The 23929-nt window shown below is 45.4% G+C and overlaps 1 protein-coding gene across 3 annotated transcripts in view; it reads left to right on the top strand.

The window, feature by feature from the left end:
* The window catches only part of LOC125943829 (evasin P672-like), a 305979-nt gene that overhangs the window by 229701 nt on the left and 52349 nt on the right, over positions 1–23929 (top strand). The window contains exons 1-2 of one of the 3 annotated variants that reach the window (XM_049663358.1): positions 5581–5720; positions 13174–13203. The exons of 1 other annotated variant lie outside the window; for it this stretch is intronic. In XM_049663358.1, the coding sequence (XP_049519315.1) occupies positions 5678–5720; positions 13174–13203 (73 nt within the window). In that variant the 5' untranslated portion in view covers positions 5581–5677. Of the gene's footprint in view, positions 1–5580; positions 5721–13173; positions 13204–23929 lie in introns of those variants that run through there. One more of the 3 variants, XM_049663359.1, reaches the window with a different exon arrangement.

The raw sequence follows: 23929 nt of genomic DNA, 5'->3' as shown, positions 1-23929 counted from the left end.
TCAATGTAGGCCACTTTAGCTTAACCTCTGTATCCACCCTACAATAAAAAGTAAGCAGAATCTCCCTGTAAGACAACTGTCGAAGATATGCGTAGCATTATACCTCGTGTTCAAAATTAAGCTTTATGGTGTTCTTAAAATTGGGCACAGGGAAGCACGCCAAGACCATCTGTGCAAATAAGCTATGTGGCCAGGGGGACACAAAGTGAGATGATAATTATCGCTGTCAGCAGCCGAATCAATTAAAATTGAATAATTAACTTTTTATTGACTGCACGAAGTGTGTATGTTTGTATTCAAAAGTTAGAGGCAGTCGTGTTTCTACACAGTTTCACTTGCAAGAATTCTTCTGTTATGCCTGTGCTATCAGACTCCAAATTTTATTTGTCGTTCGCATGATTACGCACGCAAGAGAGTGAGGATCGGCGCAAAGCTCCTCCCTGATGTGACGCGGCTGTTGCGTGCGGCGTTTAATCAGACACCTGGGTGGAGGCATAGGCATAGATGATAACTGTTCCCCTTCCCTCTCGACTGGCAAAATCAAGATGTGACAGCACGGTGTCACTATTACGCACGCGCACTGCCCTCCGGCTTCCCCGCTCGCGCCATTATCTCGGCATGGCAGCTGCCGCTATCGTTCCAGGCAGCGCGTCGCGCGTCATGACAGTGGTTCCGGGTTCTTCGATTTCTTATTTCAAGAAACGCTGTGCCGGCAAAATTGTCCGCATCATCAATTTTCCTCAAAACATCGGTCAAAGAGATTAGGGCTTGGTCAGTTAAATACCCCTACCGGAATACCAACTGATAAGAAGAAATAACATTACATTTTATGGGTATTGTTTTAAACGTATCACCACTAATTTTTTCTTACATTACTGAAGAAAGACAAAATGCAAATGAGGTGATAGTTAGTAAATAAAGAACGGTCACTTTTTTCAAGATGGCGTAATATTTCCTCTCTGTACCTGATTAGAGAAAATACCTGATTAGAATACATTGTTACATAGAAACAGAAATATCATCTGATACTAAGTGAGCAATCATTTTTATGTGTTAAGGCTGCATGCCACCAAGCCCCGCGCCTGTGGTTTTCAAAGTTCGTATGACAGAAAGTACCTCTTTAGGTGTTCTTGGCAGCATGAAAAATGAATGAGGACGACGAGTAAACGAAGTTTTCCAATCGTGCGGTGCATTTACGGACTGATTGAAGAAGAAAATACTGAAGGCAGCAGCGATTTCTTTCGGGTGGCTATAAACCTTATCTTCATGGCTGATAAAAGATATATGATCAACCTTTACTGTTCTATTTGAAAAGTCATTCCCAATTTTTCATTTTTTACTATTATCTGATATATATATTCACTAATCCTCTCTTCATAATACTGGCGTTTGTATTCCTTCAATACAGTATTGAGAGCAGTGCAGAATTTTTTCTACCTGCAAAGCAGCTGAACATCATAAGCTCGCTTTTTTTATATCAATATTTTCCCGCGCACACATCGCCTTCAATAACACGTCAATCCATACAAATTCTTTGCAAAGCAACGAATTTCAAAAATACCTTCAGTGGGTCAGTAATCTCAGTTACCGAGGATCAACCGATAGTTGTGGTTGTATTAATGAAACCATTGCTTCTCAAAAGAAGTTTGGTGAAAGTAGACATGCTGCGAACACGAGAAATCGAATGGAAGTAAAAAAATATAGGGTAATGATCGGTGATATGCGCACTCGCGAAACCTGCGCAGACGGAGGCACCAAATTTAATAGGGCATTATCAGTAAGCGTACCTACTTCATTACTACACCTTATCGATTGGGTAATGAGGCACTCGTAACCGAAACTTTGAAGTAAGCTAGGAAGGCAGTAGAGGAAAAAGCTGCTTTGTTATGTAAGTTAAATATCTAACGGATGATGATAACGTTTTTTTCGTGTAATATTATTTCCATGATTCTACTCACGACACTGTTTCGGAGCTTACAGGATCACGTGACGTATTGGCACACTAGACTACACACTATTGGCACACTATTGGCACCAGACGGTAGTTCGGAATCACAGCGGCATCGCTCACGATTTAAAATAAATATGTTGTGCGCCTTAAACCTTTCTACCAGAGCTAACTCTGAAAAATCCTTTCTTTCTTTGTTGTTTTTTCTTCACTGCATGTGCTCAAGCTTCTTTCGCTCGGATTTGCGGCATCGGGACGATGATCTTTAGGAGGGGGGGGGGGGGGGGGGGCATTGGCACGAGCACTTATCATTCTGTCGGGGACTGCATTCCACCCGCTAACAATTTAAGGTTAACAATCAGCGCAAGGCGCGCCTGCATGAATGGAACTTACTGGAATGTCATCGATCACTCTATCCGTTGTCAGTTGTCACCGAAGCTTGCGTCATCTGACTGTATGCCCGGCGCGAATTGTGTAGTACGTTCTCCAAGACACGCGGGAACCAGCGATTACTCTGGAACCTTCGATACAAAAGCCGACGCGCTGGACCGGCAGATTAAATGTCGACGAACAATGACGGTATTCACCGCTGTCGCTGTGCATTGAGTGTAACTTGCTTTGTGGGAAAAGATTCGCCCATTAAAAGTTAGTTTAGTCTTACACAGTTCTACTGCTTGTTCTTTACCATCACTACTACGTGATAATGTTAGTAACTTCCGTCAAGGCTCTAGTGAAAAGTTATTCATTAATGTCTTTGTAATTATTTTTCCAAAACTCACGCTATTAGCGGATAATAATGTTCACCTGTTTTGCGAACTCTTCTGCGAGAACGCCATGTTGGTTACGCTCATAAAATTTTTTTATAAAAAAACTATAAAATAAGAAACGAGATTGTAGGGCTTTACGTGCCAAAACCACGATCTCATTATGAGGCACTCCGTAGTGGGGGGCCCCCAGAATAATTTTGACCACCTGGAGTTCTTTAACGTGCACCTAATGTACGGGTGTTCTTGCATTTCGCCTCCATCGAGATGCGGCCGCCGCGGCCGGGATTTGATCCGGCCACCTCGTGCTTAGCAGAGCAACGCGAAAGCCACTAAACAACAACAGCGGGTATTAAAGTTTGTATATTCTAAATAAATTGCTGTGCGGCCTTTGTTGTCTGTGTAGCTACATGCCAACTGCTGTTATACTTTAATTAACTGTTATGATAACCAGGCAAGTTTTGTGTCATTATGACGTCATCTTGAAGCTTAGCTATTCGCCGTTATGTCCATTTCTAGATGCCGCACCGCCATGCACATTATTCACGTGTTGTTGCAGCGATACTCCACCAATAATGAGGTGTGCGCTCTAATCTTGGAGCTGTGGCCTCTCATTTTGTTGCTTAAGATTGCCAATTAATTCGTCGGGCGAAGGTTGATTCTACGTTTCGTTTTGCCATCACCCGATAATTTGCCTTGATGAACTCAGCGGTCCACTTATGCACATTTGGAATGCAAATCGCACAGCCTTTGCTATTACATAAGCATTGGATGCCAGAATTTATCATTTGAAGCTGCTGTAAGTATACTAGATGCATACTACTGGTACGCTAGAGACCATTTACAGCCGACAGTTGTCGGGGCAAATGTAAAAGGTGCGTTTGACCCCGATACCACACGACATGATATCTGGGCTTCTGGGCGCAGCCGAATGTCTTAATCACAGCAACAAGGAGCATGTACTGAGTGAAAGCTAGATCAGTTTTTGTTCGCATTCGAATCTGATACTGCGATTTTTTTGACAAGAGGAGATCACTTCGTACGTACGCATAATCGCAGTGGATGCTGCCCTGATAATTAACCAAGAACATATGTCTCGCCTGCAGGCATTTCGTTTCTTCGTTGCAGTTGCAGTAATTAGAAGAGAAATGCAAAAGCCCTCGTTTACTTAAATTTTGGTGCCCGATAAGAAGCTCCATGTGGTCCAAGTTATTCTAAAATCGCCCACTAGTTCGTGCGTCATAATGAGATATCGGTTTTATCACGTTGAACCCTGGAATTTCATTGATATAAAAATAAAAGTGTGTTGTTTCACTGAAGTTCTTGTTCTGAGAACGTACAGTATAGAAAATATCTTTTACCGACTGCAGTATTGCCGAAGCACGAAACACCAAGGCACGTTGGGTGGAGGTATTTAATTACGTCTACCTTTTTTCATGCCAATGACTAGTTCTGTTACCGATAAGCTAATTTATTATTTAGTTGTTAACTGGACAGACTTGCGTGTACCTATATATAGCTCAAAATAGCCTCGCTGATTACGCACATCGGGGAACTATCAACCTCTAGCATGTTGAAAAATATGGAGTTTGTGAAAGGCAATCAAAGCAACAGAAAACCAATAAAGCAACATTATCCACAGTCCACAGACTGATCACGCATATAACCACCATACCAACGCAAAGGAGTACTGAGGAGGTAAGAACTATCTGCTGCAAGGCAAAAGAAAACAGCAGAAGTCGGAAGTGCAAATGGATATCGCCGATCGGAGGCGCGCACGCACCGACCGAAAGTACTCGCTCACCGCCACTAGGCTAAAATAATGGCTTGTGTCATTTATCACCAGCGCTTTCGGTTGGAAGCGTTGCATTACTATCGAATAGCGGTTTTCTACCTAATAGTAGACAAATAGCGGTTTTCTGCCTTTAACTCAGTGCGTCGTCCGCAACAAAGAAGGGAAATTTAGAAAATGCTCAGTGGCGAGGCGGCCAATTGGCAAATGTTGGCAGAGTCCATGCAGCGACTCTGAAAACAGTCTATACTACCAAACCATGCTATATTTGATAACAACAAGCGTTGCCATCTGCAGTCTGAAAAATAAGCAACCCCTTAGGACGAGAAGTTTAGTGTTTTAATGTACGCAAAACAATTATTGATAGAGCGAATCACTCCAAGTATTGATTCCTTAAAAAATCAGTGGCGCTGTAGTATTTAACCCAGATCCTTCAAGGCGTACAAAATGTGTATTGGATGGCGCGAACCTATTTTGTTTCAATACTATCCATGTCGTAGAAGCCATATGGGGTCAGCTTTTCGTTGTTTTTTTTTTTTCGCGAGCCTTTCAGTAAACCGGACACCCATTTTCTAGCGGTATCACAAGTATCAAATAAGGTTACAAAGCGATTCTTTTTCTAAACAGACACCATGTAAACTGCGTTATTTCATTTTGTTTAGAAAATGAAATTATTTGGTATTCCATTCGCTCTTCCAAGATATATACTTCCCAACGAAGTCACAGACAAGATTGTGTTTTGAATTTGTGGAACTTGATAGACGCATTTATCATCATTTCAATAGATTCATAAGAGAAGTGCTCCTTGTATTGTAGTGTTCATCATACTCCTCAGACAGCAAACAAACAAAAAATAATCGAAAGATTGGTGGACGCTTTCTAATATAATGTCAACAACGGTATCTTCAGGAGCGGTATAATAATGATTTCAAAGAGATCATGGCTCCGTGAAGAATATCAGTCTATGAACTGCGTAGACAATAAGTGTACAGTAAGAACACGAAGAAAACTATACACTTGATAGTATTATCCTTGCTGACGCACGGAATCACTTCATGCGTGCTGCTTTGACCGGCTGCATTCTTTTTCGACTCTGCCATGGCTTATATAGAGACCGCTTTCCTTCATCAAACGTTCCTGTCTTCTTAGGAGGCAACTAAGCGCACCAACCAAATGGCCATCAAGAAACCCATTGCGCTGGTAGCTGCTATATATGGTAAGCTATTTTAATGTGGTTCAGCTGTATGAAATGGAAAGTGAGAATGTAAGCGCCAAGTAGCTATGGTTTCGATATCGATTCAAATTATACTAAATGTTTATGCGATACATATATTTGTACGCATAAGTCTTTGTCGTTTTCTCGGGGGCTTCATTTCACCCACCAACAAGTTAATGTTCCCGCTCAGCGTAAGACGCGCTTGCATGATTTAGAACTTACGCTAATGTTGGAAGAAGACGAAGTTCCGGCAGAACACGCTCTTTCATATGGGCTCCGCCGATTATCAACTGTTTAGCCGAAAGCTCGTCAAGTGCACCTGCCTCGAGTATCCAATCGAATTCCACTCGACAAAAGCTGCGTTTCAAGACCAAGTTCAAGTTCAAGTCCGTGAGTGAATATTTCTTCATCCCACACGACTTAGAAAATTCGAAGCGGCGGAAGCCCCGTTAGGCCTCGATAGGCTTAGCGCGTGAGCAACCTACTCCCTATTGTTAATACCCGGATGGCCCCTACTGAGCGTAGGAGATGGCTTCATCAGAAGATATGGATCTCCAAATAACCCCCCTCATCCGAATAACAACGTGGAGGAACACGGGGACACAAGACGGATTTCCGAAGCGGGGACTAGCAAAAGCCAGGGGATCACGGCCCACAACCAGGCGACGGACGGCTGGCACCTAGTTCTATCGTGGCGACAGCGAGAGGCTGCGAAGCATGCACAATGTCAGGGAAAAGGCTTCCAACAACAAGAATAACATTAACGGAGGGCCAACAGCTGACGGCGCGAAAGGAGACGGGCATCGGTCGTCGCAACATGCGCCCGGCGAGGGGGAAAACTCTACCACCATTACCGAAGAATGACATCTAAATAATACTGAAGCCCCACAAAGGACTAATGCTCAAGTAATACCTGAAAACAGAAATACCAAAAGCGATTATTCGCTCTACCGGGACGATAATCCCAGGAAGTGGACCGAACCAACGAAAAATTACCGGAGAGGACTTCATACGGCGAATCCGAGAAGGGACGAATATAATCATCGTTATCCACACCCTCACTGGAGGTGGCGGACGTCATTCGTCGAATAACATGCATGGAGCTGCGAGGCAAACAACACCCCTTCAACGTGTACGCAGCAGATCCAGATGATATCTACAAATGGGTGGTGCGCGAATTGCCAGCCCACACCGAATCAGCAGATCTCCAGCAACACCAGCGAGTCAGGACCCAACGAGTGACCATCGAAAGTGCCCGAATGCTTGGAAGTTCAAACACCGCTCTCATCACCTTCTCGGGAGGCACGCGCCCCAAAAGCGTGTACTACATGGGAGTAGAGATGCGGTGTACGGAGTACAGGCCGACAGTCCACATGTGCCTGGAGTGCATGCAAGAGGGACACAGCTCGGATGCCGGGGCTGCAGACTCTAAAATCCACCCCCACAAGGACACGAATGTGATGTGAAGTGCGCCGTGTTCAGGGCGGCGGGGCACGAGACCCGTCGGTGCCCGAACAAACTGATTGCCGCCAAGCGCGGGAAGAAGACTCGCCAGTCTCGATTGCGGGAGCGGTCGGAACAGAGGACCAAAAAGGCACCGGGGCGCTGGTTCGAGTCGACGGAGGAGGAGGACTTCTATTGACGCCGATCGAGATCCAGACCGCCACAAGGAAGCACAGCGAAGAGCAATACCCCCTCGACGGACCCCTCCAGCTCTTGGGCTTCGCAGCGGTCGAATTTGCCACTGTCTAAAAAACAGCAGGTGAGCTGGGCGAGGGTTGCTTCTCACACTGCTCCAAAACAGAACACTGGCGAAAATGATAACCGCATTCAGAAAATGGAAAAGGAAAACGCACGACTTAGAGAACAGCTCTTAGGAGAACGCAAACGAAAATCACTAGAGAAGCAAATGTCAAAGTTAGAGGCGCGACTAAATAACAAAATACAACAGCTGGAAACGCCGAGTCAGACTAAAGAAATAGCCGAAACGAACGCGGTGACAGATATAACCTCGGTCTCCGCGCCGTCTCTGACAACCTCAATCTCAAATAGCGCGCCGACAACAGCAGCGCAAATCCACAACAATGACCACGGAAAACCTAAGAATATTCATGCACGAAATGATGATGGTAGTCAATCAAAAACTCGTGCAATTTCGGCAGCTAAGCACGACTGATTTTTAAAAACATAAGGTATTGGTGACAGAACAACTTAAGGCAGTCACGAAGGCAGTTCCGACCAAAAAACGCGCAATTTCGATTGGAGCGGGTTCGGCAGAAAGCTAAAATAAGCCGCTGCATAACAGAATACGACGGCTCGGACACTGAAATGCCATGGGCATAAAACAAGAGTGGGCAACATGGCTAATCACACTAAGAAACCACAACGAATAACAAATTCGAAACAATTGGAGATCTGGCAATGGAACTGTTGCTCCGTCTCTAGGAAAGCGGCAGCGCTCCGACAGTTTATTAAAAACTTCGAAATCCTCCGGACGTGATATGTCTGCAGGTGGTTGGAGCCAAGCCGGCCAAAATGCAGGGATACTACACCCTTAGCGACCCCAAAATTCGAAGGTCGCCAGGCTCGTGAGCAAGTTCATAAACGCTCAATTATGAACACTTCCACAAATTGAGGGAGATATTCATTCCATAGTTATCAGTATCATGCCAAAGAAACGAAGTAAGGCACACACAATAATCACACACTTGTACTGTCCCCCCAAAAGCAAAGGGGGCGATCTACCACAAATTCTCTCGGCAACAAAAGATTTAACGGGCACCAAGGATAAGGCGGCAATAGTGGGGGACTTTAACGCACCCCATATACTATGGAGACACACGAAAACATCGCCCAATGGGTTTCTACTCGAGCGTACCGCCACAGCCTTGTGCTTATGGGTAATCAATTAAACTGGTAAACCGACGCGCACGGGTAACAGCGTCAGCAGAGACACGGCGCCCGACCGTGCATTTACAGTTAATGTCAGAGACGTGCAATGGGTTTTCCTCGACGAAAACCTGGGAATCGCGGAGTAGGTGAATCGATGGAGCAGGTCAAGTGAAGGGAAGTACAAACAATTCCTCAGTAGTCCTAACTGTGCTTGGTTGTTCCACATTTACTGGTGACCCGGACAAATTGTACACCAACATGAGAAACTCCCGATACAGGTTTCTGTTGCGGAATACGGGCTGCATAAAAGTGTTTTTCCGTGCGTGAAAATGTCCGCGAGTGCACAGAAAATGCCTCCAGCGGCCAGTCGTGCGGAAATTTTGTGTGTATTCGCAGTCTTCTGGGAGCACTCTGAAAAACAATTTTTTTGTAGCACGTATTGAGCAACAGACACAATCTCTCCAGTGCTATTTACTGCACACCCGCCATGGTTGCTCAGTGGCTATGGTGTTTGGCTGCTGAGCACGACGTCGCGGGATCGAATCCCGACCCCAGCGGCCACATTTCGATGGGGGCGAAATGCGAAAACACCCGTGTACTTAAATTTAGGTGCACGTTAAAGAACACCTGGTGGTCCAAGTTTTCGGAGTCCCCCACTACGGCGTGCCTCATAATCCTATCGTGGTTTTGGCACGTAAAACCCCATAATTAATTATTTACTGCATGCTTAGAAGAACTATTCAAGCTCTGAGACTGAAGGGCTTAGGAGTGAGGATCAACGGCGAATATCTCAGCAACCTTCGGTTTACAGATGACATTGTCCTACTCAGCAACAATGGGGACGAATTACAACAAATGTTTGAGGACCTTAACCGAGAGAATGTAAGAGCGGGGTTGAAGATTAACATGCAGAAGACAAAGATAATGTTTAATAGCTGGCAAGGGAACAAGAATTCAGGATAGCCAGTCAGCCTCTAGAGTCTGTAAAGGAGTACGTTTATCTAGGTTAATTACTCACAGGGGCCCTGATCATGAGAAAGAAATTTACAGAAGACTCAAATTTCGTAGGAGTGCATACGGCAGGCATTGCCAAATCCTGAGTGGGAGCTTACCACTGTCGTTGAAAAGCAAAGTGTATAATCATTGCATTCTACTGGTGCTAATATGAGGGGCAGAAACTTGTAGGTCAGCAAAGAAGCTCGAGAACAAGTTAAGAACCGCACAAAGAGCGATGTAACGAAAAATGTTAGGCCTAACGTTAGGAGACAGAAAGACAGCGGTGTGGATCAGAGAGCAAATGGTGATAGCCGACATTTTAGTTGACATTAAGAGGTAAAAGTGAAGCTGGGCGGGCGAATGCGTAGGATGGATAGCCATTGGACCATTAGAGTTACAGAATGGATACCAAGAGAAGGGAAGCGTAGTCGCGGAGGGCAGAAAACTAAGTGGGGTGATGACGCTAGTAAAGTTGCAGGCGCGAATTGGAATCAGCTAGCACAAGACAGGGGTAATTGGAGATCGCAGAGAGAGGTCCTGCAGTGGACATAAATATAGGCTAATGATGATTATGATGGAGCAACAGAAAGCCATATAGGGAGTTTTTAACGTTGCTCTAGAATTTTCTCACGGGCACCTTTATCTAGTTATAGAAATTGAGAAGGTGAATAAATAATTAGGAATAATTATGTAATTCGGCGGAATGAAAAAAATTATCTGAGTAACTCCAAGCGACGGCCACATTACCTTGGCTCGGTCCAGCTACATAACGTGTGGATATTTTAAATGTTAGGCCCAAGTTAAGTATAAGAACACCCTGTATAGTCAGATTGCATGCGCGACATGAATTGTGTAGCAGTTTCTGGAAACCACGTGGGCACCAGCGGAAATACTGGAGGCTTGAGTCTTCAACGATCGATTTATACAAGCCGAGGCGTTTGACCCGCAGGCCAGATTTTCGGCTATGGCCGACTGTGTTCGCCGCTATCGTTGCGCTTTAAGCGTAGCCTGTTTTTGTGGGCTCCGGTTCGCCGAACAAAAAACTTAGTTGCCTCATCCATAGTTTCGCTACTGTGTTCTTCACCGTCATTACTACGTGACAGTATATATATATATATATATATATATATATATACTCGTTTATTTATGTGTGTGTGTTCTTTTCTCATTATCAGTCCAGCTGGCCCTTCATCAGTTGTTCTTGCATTGTTTTGTAATGTTTCACAATACCTTTCATGGTTCCAGCTTTCTGCCTTTAGCTTTTGTCTGACGCAATATTAGACTGGTTGTATATATTTCTTTTTTACTTTGAGTGATGTGTGAGGCACGTGCTAATGTATGTCCGAGGCCACTATTTTCTAATGCAAGTACAAGCATATAAATTTATTGAAACTGATATCTGTGCGCCTGTAAGGTTACAGATTTCTCCTTTTCGATGTTGATGAGATGCCTTTCGGAAAGCATATCTAATGTAAAAGCTGTTCATTATTGCCGAAGAAGGAACCGCCACCTCCGTCAGGCTACTCCGTAAATTAGCTTTTATGTGACTGCTACCTTCTTCTTATCCTAGAAATAGAAACTTCAATTGAATTGAATCTAAAATTGTATCATTAATGGCTATGTGTGCACTCAGCAGCAGCACACCGCACTAACTGAGCCACCACTGCAGAACTTGTTGACCATCCTACGCTGGGGCATACATAATCAATGTATGCAGATTGAACTGAGCACAACATTACTTCTAATCTTTATTGATAAAATGATTGACATCTTTCACTTCTTTGTCGTTACTCTAGGGGCAATTTGGCTATTTAGGGGGAAAAAAGAAGACACAGGCTCCCATAAGATTTCACTTCGTGAAAACGTCAAAACTAGACAACCTCTTTTGCTATCCGTTGGAAGTTTGAGAAATTAATTTCGCTATCCTTATGGCGTCATAAATAGCCAAGTCGCATTGCCATCAAGTGACAGATCCTAGCACTGCCAAACGGATTGTGCTGTTTTTAGGTAGGGCGTAGTATTGAAAGCGGTAGCAAGGTCTTGCGTTGCGTTGCTCAAAAGCTCCTCAAACGGCGTTCTAAAAATGCGCGGGGGCGATATATTTCCGCGACAAAGCTGCTCCTGCTGTGCAGCTTAAACAGCGCACTTACAGCTATGAGGCGTCTCAAAGCTTCTGGCGTTGCCCAAGCGCCGTATCTCAACGGTGCACTTATAGTGAGACCGTAGGAAGCGCGTCATCGTTTGTAACTCGAAGTTTGAAGTTTATTTGACCGGCCTTCTTACAGGCACGGGAGCAGAGGCTAAATTCTGCATAGCCTGACAAAAGGCCTTCGTGCCTACGGTCGCTTTCGCTGGCACCACTGCATGCACCACTGTGTAGTCTGCACACAAGTGTACAGCAGTTACGCTAAAGTTTGGGCGCGCAGCGATCATGCCTGTAGTGGAAGCAGGAGAGCGCACATGAGCAGCGGACTTGTGCCTGATGCCGCTCAAAAACTACACAAAGTGGTGCAATATATATACCCGGTGTTCAAAATTAGGCATTACGGCATTTTTTAAATCGCCTGACGCAGGCAGCATACATCTTATCGTTGAGCTGGGTTAATCGAAGAGGCAGACATTAGTAGTACGAGAAATCGAAACTCATATTCTACTAATTAACAAAAATTGACCATTCAACTTCTTAGTCAATTGCGTTACGACACATATAGCGATTTACGAATTGTAGCCGGTGAGTTTGCAAGACGCATCCACTTGAAGTGAATTTGCAGGATGACGCCAGTTTCGAGATATTATTTCCCAAAGTGTGGGACGAAATACATGGGCGTTCCAGTTACTTTTGCGCTTCAATGCATAAAACAGCATTTTCATTCAGAAGTACGTAGAACAACAGTGCATTTTTACGGTGAGTTTGACGGCGCATATCTCCAAACGGGTGTCATTCTGGAAAGTCAATCCAAGTGGATACGCCTGACAAGCTCACCGGCTACAATTCGTATATTGCAATATGTGTCGTAAAGTAATTAACTAAGAAGTTATTAGTGAATTTTCGTCATTTTTAGAAAATGTGTTACGATTTCTCGTGCTATTAATGTCCGCCGCAATGAATAACCTAGCTCAATAATAAGAATTATGCTACCTGCCACAGGCAACGTCGAAAAATTCCGTAAGACTTTAAAATGAACACCATGTATGTATGTATGTATGTATGTATGTATGTATGTATGTATGTATGTATGTATTATGGATATCTATATATATATATATATATATATATACATGTCTATAGACAGACACAGAGAGAGAGATTAAGCAGCATATAAATAACGACACACACTGCTTGCATACAAGTTGGGAAATGATGCTACTGATTGCATTTTCGATGTACAATGAAATGCTTGCCAAAGTAACCTGGCGCTCCTTCCAGTTATTAAAATAATAGGTCAGACTTTTTTCTGCCGCCTTGTTTAGGCGACTCTACTAGGTACAATATTCCGCATTCAGTTTTTTTATTTATTTCGCAAAATCTCTGCTTCATACGCTTTTTTTTCTCTCTCTGCCCTAGCCATGCATATAATATCTGGCATATGCGAAGGTGAGATTCTAACTTTTTTTGGCTCCCTTATTTCATAACTGTGCGAATTCGGTACAGCATACCAGTTGTTATATTTTAGCGCAAACATAATGTTTAAAGTCATCCGTGGCAGATAGGCGAAATCTGCCCCTTGATCTTTATTACTCAAGGACGTCTGTCGTTGCGGCGTCGAAATTACGATCTCGTGACACTGCTTCCTCTCGAAACGCTTTACAGCTAGTAGTCAGCCGCCTTTTCGCGTAGTTTAGGAGGCATTATTTTGTATATCTGTCCACGAACTTTGCCTCTTGCCGTTCGCAATCGCTGACTTTATCGTACTTGAAGGGAAAAGGTTGTTTTAGGACCTTCAGAAACCTATATTCTGTAGTAGAGCACTGCACGGGCTCGGGCTTACCCGAAAGCCCGGGCCCGGCCCGGCCCGTGGGCCGGGCCGGGCCGGGTAGAGGAGTTTTTTCACGGGCTCGGGCCGGGCTCGGGCACGCGTATGCTTTTTGAGTGGGCCGGGCCGGGCCGGGTAGAGGAGTTTTTTCACGGGCTCGGGCAGGACTCGGGCACGCGTATGCTTTTTGAGTGGGCCGGGCCGGGTAGAGGAGTTTTTTCACGGGCTCGGGCCGGGCTCGGGCACGGCGTATGCTTTTTGAGGCGGGCCCGGGCCGGGCTCGGGCTTTCTGCGAGTTATTCTCGGGCTTCTCAACTCTGAAAAACATGTATTTTTCGGTCTCGGGCCGGGTTCGGGCCGGTTTCGAGTCGGGCTCGGGCCGGGCTCGGGCTTAAGGTAAAGGGGTGGCGGGCCGGGCCGGACGGGCAACGTAGATTATTTCCGGGCCCGGGCCGGGCCCGGGTCTCGCCATAAAAGTTTTGATCGGGCTCGGGCGGGCCGCCCAATGTAAAAACGGGCCCGTGCAGTGCTCTATTCTGCAGTACTAAGGACCTCATGTCGAAGCTCCTGGGCTATACAGTCGATCCTGCGACACGCACCTGTTTTGGTAGGTGCTTGTATTCGCTGCAAGAATGTACTGCGCTGTGCAAATTATAGTAGGCATAAGTTTTGTATCTGCCATCCTGAATGTTACGCACGTGGCAGTCGCGGTCGCTCAGGCAAATCTCAAAGGGCAGCTGGAAAAGGGCTTTGTCTTTGAGTTTCCGCGTGACAGAAATATGTTTTCTCGGATATTTGAATTACAATCCGAAGCTATCATGTCTCCAGCTTGCAAGTCGTACTTTACGAACGGTATGACGCAACGCACTTTTAAAAATTGAATTATTTCAATAAACCACTTGCGCATGGCGGAAGGCCTACAAGAATGAGGAGGCATGCTGCAATTCTGCACACATGCGTGCGCACGTGAAGATCGTCGCTTGTGGTGGTGGCGCTTGTGTGACGTCGTCTAAGGTCGGTTGTGATTCTTGTACATCCACTTTCACAGGGTGGAATGGACACAGGTTTTCCTTTTTTTTTTTCGAACTAATCGAGTTAAGGGTAAAAGGTGAGGCATCGAGCCACCATGACTGCACGAACACTACGTTTTCGTGGCAATTACTGCAGCCGTGGTGACTCTTCTGCTTTTCATTCTGGAAATTCTGGATATATGTAATATCAACAATTGGATCGGTAAGTTCTGTAAATAAAGACCTGAGAAGAGGCATGAGATACATGGTACCTGCTAAAAGCCTAATTTGTGACTATATGTAGAAAAATCTACCGCATTTAAAATATTCTTGCTTGCCCCGTAAATGTCGGACATATTTGTGCACTTCCTAGGCAGACTTCAAGAACGCTGGAGTTTCAGTTTCATGAGAATTCATTTTTCACATTGTTAACGGTCCGGCACCATTATGCGGTAGAGGAAGCGGATTTTTTAGGAAAAGGTTGGTCTAAGTATTTTAAATTGCAGCGCAAAATTTCATTTCAGTAAATTTAGAACCTTCCTTTTTATTGCGACGGAAATGAGACAGTATTCAAAATACTGGGCCTTATCTGTGCGCATTTTCGCTAAGATGGAGTAAAGCTAAGAGGTTAAAGGGGCCTGGAAACACTTTTCTAGCCAATCATAGAATGGCATTCCTAATAAATTAAGTCGCCTGGCAAATCTCCTGCCGTAACCATTTTTTCGAATATTTGTGGCCGAAGTGAAGTTAGACTTCCTTACCGCACCGATGATGACAGGGGACACGGCAAGGGGACGCAAGAGGCGCAACTGAGCCATGCCCCCCTGGCCCCGCCCATAGGTTGAACGTCTCGGCAGCGAGATGGCCCGTGGCGTCACTCCGTGGCAATCGCTGTATCTATGCTACGCCGCGCATTTCTGAGTCTGCGCGCAGCAGACGCAGCTACGCGCAGCTGTAGTCTGTAGAGCTGCAGCGAAAAGGTGAAATTATTTTCCGGCCATTTTTATGATCAAACACATACATATGTTTTGTTTATTTCCCTCAGATGAGCAACAACTGCATTACTGAGAATGTTCTCGGCATCACGAAATCAGCAAATCACTGTTGTGCGCTCCGCTGCTAGCGATGACGCTGCATGACGACACTGCGGAGAGAGCAAGGGATTCTGCGTTTGACATGAGATTATCAGTTTCCTGTTGCATTCTGCGCAGTAATTTTTGGCTCACATGTTTACAAGAGCCTCGTTAACAGATTGGCAAAGTTTTCTTACTTTTTCAAGCAGTGTTTCAGGGCCCTTTTGGGGCTTCAGATTGAAAACTGCGAGACTCAATTCAATATTAGGCCATGAACTTATTTACCGGTGCAAGCAGACACATCGCACCTAGCACAGAACTTTTTAAATTTTTTGCGCCTTGAAAATCAGTCAAGTTGGTCTAACCTTCAAAATGTGGCAAAATCTGAGCACACATAGTTCTGCCTATTATGTTTATGAGTCCCAGTAAGAAACTACAGAAAAGCAAATAATTTGATAATATTTTCATCACTAAGGTTAGAGTTTTTCCCTATAGCCACCTACACGGATGAAACAAAAGCGCTTAATAAAGAAGTTGACTGTATCTCCGAATGTGGCGTGATTCAACTTCATTGGCGAACGTTTTAGACGTTTCGATTAGAGATATCTGGGCTCCTTTATATCCCGTTTCATTTGCACTGATTAGGCACGCTTCTGTGCCTACTTGTTGTTACGCTAGTCTGTGCAGGCTGACACGTGCCAGTCAAGCAGTAAGTAGAGCCGTCTGTGTGCGTGCAATAGGGAGGAGGACTCGTCCACTCTGAGCTACGAGGGGTGCCTGAAAAGTTCGCAGCCCACCCGTGAAATCTTTTTCGTGTGGTCTTGTTTTGCAATGCAATAAGTTATTCAGCTATATGAATTTTCTCATGATCAATCTGGATTTATTTTGATTTCTTTTCATCTCCATACAGCGGTTTAAAGCAAGGTCGCAAAGCTGAAATATGAAAAGGGCGAAATTCCCAAAGGGAGCAGTCATTATATACCTTTTGAAAAAAAAGGACTGACACCACAAGAATTTCACAAGGACATGATGTAGACATTAGGCGACAATGCTGCTTCTTATGCTATGGTGCAAAAGTGGGTTGCTGATGTCAAGCGAAGCAAGACATCAATTGAAGATGCTACGCACAGTGGTCGTCCCTCAGCAGCATGCACAGATGAAAATATCCCAAAAGAGCTAGACATGGCTGATTGACGTGCTTCACAGCGACACAATGCAGAATGTGTGGGCATATCAGTGGAGAGGTTTGGCCATATCCTGGGACAGCTCCTGAACATGCACAAAGTTTCGGCCCGATGGGTGCCCACACTTTTGACATTAGAGAACAAACGACTGGGAGAACTTCACTCTGCAGAAAACCTTCAACTGTTTGACGCTGATATTAGTTTTTTCTGCAAAAATTCGTTACAATGGATGAAACATGGGCGCATCACTTCCGTCCTGATCCAAAAGAAGCCTCGAAACAGCGGAAACTTCCCACCTGCCCCCGCCCCAAAAAGGCAAAGGTGGTTCCATCCGCTGGCAAGGTTTTGACATCAGTATTCTGGGATTGCAAGGTTGTCATTCTCCTGCAATTCCTCTCCAAAGGTCAAACCATCAACGGGGAATACTATGCAGCTCAGATTCGTCGTATGAGGTCGGCAATTAAGGAAAAACGGCGAGGATGCTCCAGAAAGGGGCGCTGTTTCACCACGACAATGTGCCAGTTCACACATCGGCTGTTGCGATGGCTGCAATTCACTCCTGTAGTTTCCAATTGCTTCAGCACCCACTCTATTCCCCTGATTTGGCTACCTCGGACTACCACCTATTACCAATTGTGAAAAAGCACCTTGGTGGATGTGGTTTTCCTTCTGATGAAGCCGTCATGGTCTCCGTAAAATACTTTTTGGAGGAGCAGGACGAAATGTTCTACCAAAGTGAAATAATGAAACTCCAAGAGTGATGGCATACATGTGTGGCCTTCAAGGGAGACTATGTAGAGAACTGACTGCAAAATTTTGACCCACGGTCACAACGTCCAATTCAAGCCATGAACTTTAGAGGCGCCTCTCGTAATACTTCTTGCGCGAAGCGTCTGTTCCGTCAGCTTCACGGTGATGGCGATTAGAGGGTCCCCATGATAGGACCCTTGTTTCGGCTCTTTTTTTCTGGTTGGCCGAGACGAGTTGGTGAGATGTAGTGTTATCTTAGGCCAAGTAGCGCTGTAGAAACACGGCGCGCTCCCAGACAATCAAACACGTACGAAGCAGGCCGATGCTGCGGCTTCCCCTCGTTACGTGTTTGTGCGTCGTCTTGCTGTAGCTCCCGCAGCAACAATCCGTGGCGCGTTTTTTTTTCCTGCTCTCTGGGTCTTTGTGCACAGGACCAGGAAACGTATACGGGTCATTGCGGATCAAGCAGCACTCTCAAATACGGAAGGGACACATCAGGCATGTCACATTACGTGCTCAAATCGCGCGCGTGATTCCCACAGAATTGTTTCACATAAGTAGTTTTGAATAATTTAATGTTTATCCATTTTTCTGAGGTTTCACCGTGAAAATATGAAAAATAGGCGGCTATCAACAAATAACGGATATATGCGTTGCTTATCTCAGTCATGTGTAGGTATGATACCATGCACCGTCGGCCTCATTATGACAGAACAGATATTTCATTCATTACGTCGTTCGGGGTATTGCACAAGGGGTGGTTAACATGTATACACAAAAAAATGCAGGTGTGATGGTGAAATACAACTTTGAACAGTTTCCAAAAATTCTGAATGACATGTAATGACAGCGGCATTAAAGGGTAGGTCGTTCTAGTCTCTGGCAGCCCGAGAAAAAATGAAGCTTGAAATGTGACAGTTCGTGTGCGAGGACGAGCAACTTTCAGTTGACGGCTGGTGCGCTCTGACATGCGTGAAGATGATGGCGTTATGTAAGGTGAGCAGCTACCCAAGCTGTAAAATAATTTGTGATAAAGGGAGAGCGTGGCGATACGACGACGAAAAGCAAGACATGTGAAGCTAGATTCTGTCCTTAAGCGTGAAATGCTGATCGTATATGAATATGAAGAGTGGATGGATCTAGTCGCATGATTATGAACTGAATCGAGTGCATTGATGATACGATATATGTTTGGTGAGGGTTCCAGATGGCGGTGGCATATTCCAGTTGTGGTCTTACAAATCATTTCCATGCGAGTAGTTCGACGTGCTACGGAGCATGACGAAGGTGGCGAGAACACCTGTTTACCGAGCATTTGGGACTCAAGGCAGCACGGCAAAGGAAGCGCACGTAGTCACATGTAATGGGCGCAGATAATTTTTAAATGTAAACTTTTCTTGGCGAACTTTGCCACTATCTATCTATCTATCTATCTATCTATCTATCTATCTATCTATCTACCTATCTATGCAGCCGCCTACGTCTTGGTGCTCTCATGGTCGTTTCGTTAACTTGGAAGGTACCAAAATTACACCATTACATTACATCATCATTAAATAATGACATGTGGGTCATGTAGATCATGAAACAGCTGCCTAATTCTTGGTGCTCTTATATATGGTCATTTCGTTAACTTTCTATATAATTAGGTTGCGTTCAGACATGGGTACGAAGTGAAGGAAACACTAAAGCATTATGGAAGTCATAGTCATGAGCATGACTCAGTGAAAATGACAACGACTCAGCGAAAAAAGGTTAACACTCAAAAACCACTGAAATTTGTTCGGACGTGGGTACTAAGTGAAGAAAACACCGAAGGATGATGGGAGAAGTCATAGTCATCAGCATGACTCTACAAAAGTGACAATGACTAAGCGAAAAATGATTAACACTCAAATACCCCTGGAATTGGTTCAGACTTAGGCATTAAGAGAAGGAAGCACTAAAGGATAACGGTAGAAGTCATAGTCATAACCATGACTCAGCGAAAAAAGATTAACACTCAAAAACCACTGAAAAGGGTTCGGACATAAATGAGAAGTCATGACATGAATGTCATGACACGCGTGTCATGTAGGTCATGAAACAGCCGCCTACGCCTCAGTGCTCCCATGGTCGTTTGGTAGGCTCCCCGCACACTGCTTCGCCTAACATGGATTCCCACAGGGCGTGGGATCTGCCGGCTTTTTTTTTTTTTTTTTTTTACTGATAACGCGTTTCTAGAGCCGATGGCTTGGTTGAGTGCTGCATGTCGAAAATGGGCAAGAACAACGCAAGTCGCCCCACCTGAATAATATTAAGGCGCAAGCCTTATATACCTCATCGCTCAGTCGACGTTCAAAGTCCTTGAGCGAAAACGCGGTGACTACACGAGAGATACAAACATGGCCGACGGTTGAAAGTGTAATGACACAACGCCGGGTTGTTGTAGTGACTTACTACACAAACCTGGCATCGTGTTATACCTATATGCAAATTCTGAAGCAACAATTTTGATGGTGTGCGGATCACCGTCGTCATCGTCTTCTATAATTAAGCAACTTAAGAGGATGAGTAGGGTGGATGACCAAGCGAATTCGACTAAGCGAATGAAGGGGATTAGTCTTTAATGAATCGAGACTTGGGCTTCCGCCTTCAAGTCGTATTAGAAATTACATAAGAGACCCCGAGAATTTTTTTTTCAATATCTGTCTCCTTGGCACTATCATTTCTTAGACAACCGTTGTTTGGTTTGCCCTTCGTTTGCACACAAAAACTGAAGACGTGACATAGACGGTCGGTTGCCGAAGAGAGAAAGAAATGAAAAATGGTTGATCCCTCTTATATAGGAATCGGTATAGAACACGAAAGTGAAACGTGTCTTCACAGAAGTAGTGTAATGTTTATTGCACATTGATATATAATGTCTATTGGTGTTTTGTGGCTAAAGCGCCCTTAGGCGTTGATGCACCCACGCTGACGCCTGGTGGCACGTCTCCTCCATCACGACTACCAACGTCGATGACCATGAGCAACCGTCGTGCATATGGAAGCTGCACTACGCTGCACGCGCTAGCACAACGCGAAAGACGAAGCACGTAACTGACACACTAATACAACGCGCAAGACAAAGCACGTAACTGAATCGTCACCGAGTCAAATCAGCGCGTACAGCGCGTCGTAATTGCAGCCTCCGCGATCAACTTCAGAAACATTTTCAGAGCTAATTGCGGAGGCCACGCTCCGCTGTGCTGAGTACGGTGAACGCCACCTAGGTGGCGTTGGTAGTGCTTCTTGATGCCAGCGTCCCTTCGAATGCTGGCATCGAGGCAATGCTGCGTTAACTTTCCTTCCGTTTAATACTTGTCACGTTTTACATACGGAGGTCTATTCCTCTTACTATTCACATTTGTAGTCGACAAGTTAACATTGCCTTTTCAATGCACGGCACAATTGTTCATGTGCGAATTCCTCACCAGTGCACTGGCAGTGTCGAAATGTACTATCAGCCCGAGTAGAATAACCTGCTGCCATGGAGAGCATCGTACAACATTCTGCGATTAGTTTTGAGATAACGTTTGGCTGATTTCGATTTTTTTTCTTTTACTGCTTGGGCGCATACACTAGCAGCAAAAGTTTTGAGTGCCCTTCAGACACCGTTGCGCGTCGGCACCGGTTTTAGGAAGGGTTATTACAGCGAAGCTGTTAAGGGCTCACTTATCGCTCGTCGGATCCGGCAATAGAAAAAAACTCTCATTGGCCGTAGCGCGCGAGGGCGAGTGACGCGTGCTTTCACGGAGAGCAAACGCACGGCGGAGAACAAACGCGACTTATGTGCGATTGAAAGCGCGCACGAGTGCGAGGGACGCGCACTTTCACGGGGAACAAACGCATGGCGGAGAGCAAACGTGACTTCCCAGTGGAAGGCGAATAGAAGGCGAGGAGGGCACTGAGGCACCCTAGACTGTGCGTGTGCGTGCCCGCTCTCCCACTGCGGCGCATGCGCGCAGCCCTGCCAGCCTCTGGCGCCGACTCTTTCTGGGCTCTCGGCCGCCTCTCCCTTAACAGTGTCGACAACGGCGTTTAGCCGTTCCGTCACGTAGCCAGCGTTTTGACAGCGGTTGTGTGCGGTCACACAAACAACGCGCACAACTGTTGCCGACGGCGGCGGTGTTTTGCCCGCATTCACACCGAACGCGCACGGCGTTGGTGACGTGTTTATGAAGAACGTGCCAACCTTTGCCGTACACCCTATGGCGGTGTACCATAGCGACCATAAGGCCATGGTCCCTGTGGTCACTAAATAAATGAAAACCACCGGATCATAAGTATTTATCATTCTTTAATAGTTCAAATAACCAAAACACCATCGCATCTTCATAGTCATAATTGGAAATACATAATTCCCACCATAGTGCAGCTTCGCTGGTCTTCCATGTCCACCCCAGTGGACGGGCTGACAGTTTTTTGTATAGATGTCCGCTAGGCACTCTTTAAATATTCTACTTCTAGCCGATGTTATTTTGCATTCCGAAATGCTTCCGCAGCCTATCCGAGGCTGACGTGCCATTTCGCCATTGCAAAGTTTCCAACACTTGAATAAAAGACGAGGGCGAATTTGTTGCTAAAAATGATTCCTAATTGTTTCGTGGTTTTTAGTATAAATAGCCGTATACAGGATACATGCCACGTAGCCAAGTGGTAGAGCGGCTGAAATATCTATGACTATGACAACATTATACGGGGTGATAATTTTTATGTTTTACGGAATTTTTAAAAATCACCTGTCGCAGAAAACATGATTCTAGACCTTGAGGTGCATTATTCAGAGAGGCGATATTACATCCATGAGAAATCGAAACAAAATTCAACTAATCAAAAAATGAATCTAATTTCTGCAAACAATACGGCATATTTTGCGCTTTACGAATTGTAGCAGGTAAGTCTGCGAAGAGTATCCACTTAGAATAAATTTCCACAACGACACTAGTTTGACGATATGCGTCCTCATACACGCTGTAAAAATGCACTGTTGTTCCACTCACCTTTAAAAAAAATTCAGAGCCCTTGCACTACTGTGAAAATGGAAGCCAGCGAAACTGCGACTATGGTGGGTCTGCTGTAGTGAATATTGCTATAGTTAATTTATATATTATAAGGGAGGTTTATTTGACGAAAAAGCCGATGACGGGTACCGAGCACAATCTCTAAGCTCGAACTCCTGCGGCACGCGATGCTGCTGATGATCCTGCTGCCTAAGTCCAAGCGTTCTTCTTTATTACAATTGCCCCATCGGAAAAAGGAGCCATCCTGGCGACTTAGTTTGAAGATGAGGCCACAGAATCACTATACGGCTTGAGTGGCGGGACGTGGACGACTTCGCGGTTGCGACGACGCATGTCAGAAGGCGGTGTCAGTGGCTCGATGAGGTAGTTGACGGGAGAAGTTTGCTGCAAAATGTGGTTTGGTCCATCGAATTTAGGAAGAAGTTTTGAAGCAAGTCCTGGTGTGGGGTTCGGTACGGACAGCCAAACGTGGACTACCGGTAGAAAAGTTGGGGTCGAGTTGCGGGCATCGTGTTTGGACTTTTGGTGACTCTGATCGTCCGAAGTGAAGCCACGGGCCAACTGACGGCATTCTTCAGCTTATCTTGAGGCAACCAAGATTGGCCGGTATTGTGATGCGTCTGGGTGGTAGGCAAAATGGTATCAATTGTATGAGAAGGATCACGGCCATAAAGAAGATAGATAGGGGAGAAACCGGTAGTGGCTTGGGTAGCAGTATTATAGGCGTAGGTGACGAATGGAAGAAATAGGTCCCAATTGGAGTGGTCGGATGCGATGTACATAGCGAGCATGTCACCAAGGGTGCGATAAAGCGTTCCGTAGTACCATTGGTTTGCGGATGATAGGCGATGCATGTGCGATGAATAGCGCATTCAGCAAGCAATTTCTCGACAACTTCAGACAGGAAGGCGCGGCCTCGATTGCTTAGGAGCTCACGAGGGCCTCCATGACGAAGCACAAAACGCCGCAATATAAAAGTGGCGATTTCCAGCGCAGTAGCAGCTGGGAGGGCAGCAGTCTCTTCACAGCGCGTCAAGTGGTCAACGGCAACTATAATCCACCGGTTGCCGGATGTAGTCAAAGGAAGAGGCCCATATAGATCGACACCATCGCGATCAAAGGGTTGAGAAGGGCCTGGCAGGGGTTGGAGTTCACCGGCTGAGAGGTGCGGCGTAGATTTGCGTTGCTGACATTCACGGCAACAGACGAAGTTCCGAACGAAGGTGTACATACCCCGCCAGTAGTAGTGGCGCAGAAGTCGTTTGTACGTCTTGAAAACGCCGGC

The sequence above is a fragment of the Dermacentor silvarum genome, chromosome 3, assembly GCF_013339745.2.
Source record: "Dermacentor silvarum isolate Dsil-2018 chromosome 3, BIME_Dsil_1.4, whole genome shotgun sequence".
Taxonomy (NCBI): Eukaryota; Metazoa; Arthropoda; class Arachnida; order Ixodida; family Ixodidae; genus Dermacentor; species Dermacentor silvarum.
Note: the sequence above shows the minus strand (reverse complement) of the source record. Positions and strands in the feature narration are given on the sequence as shown.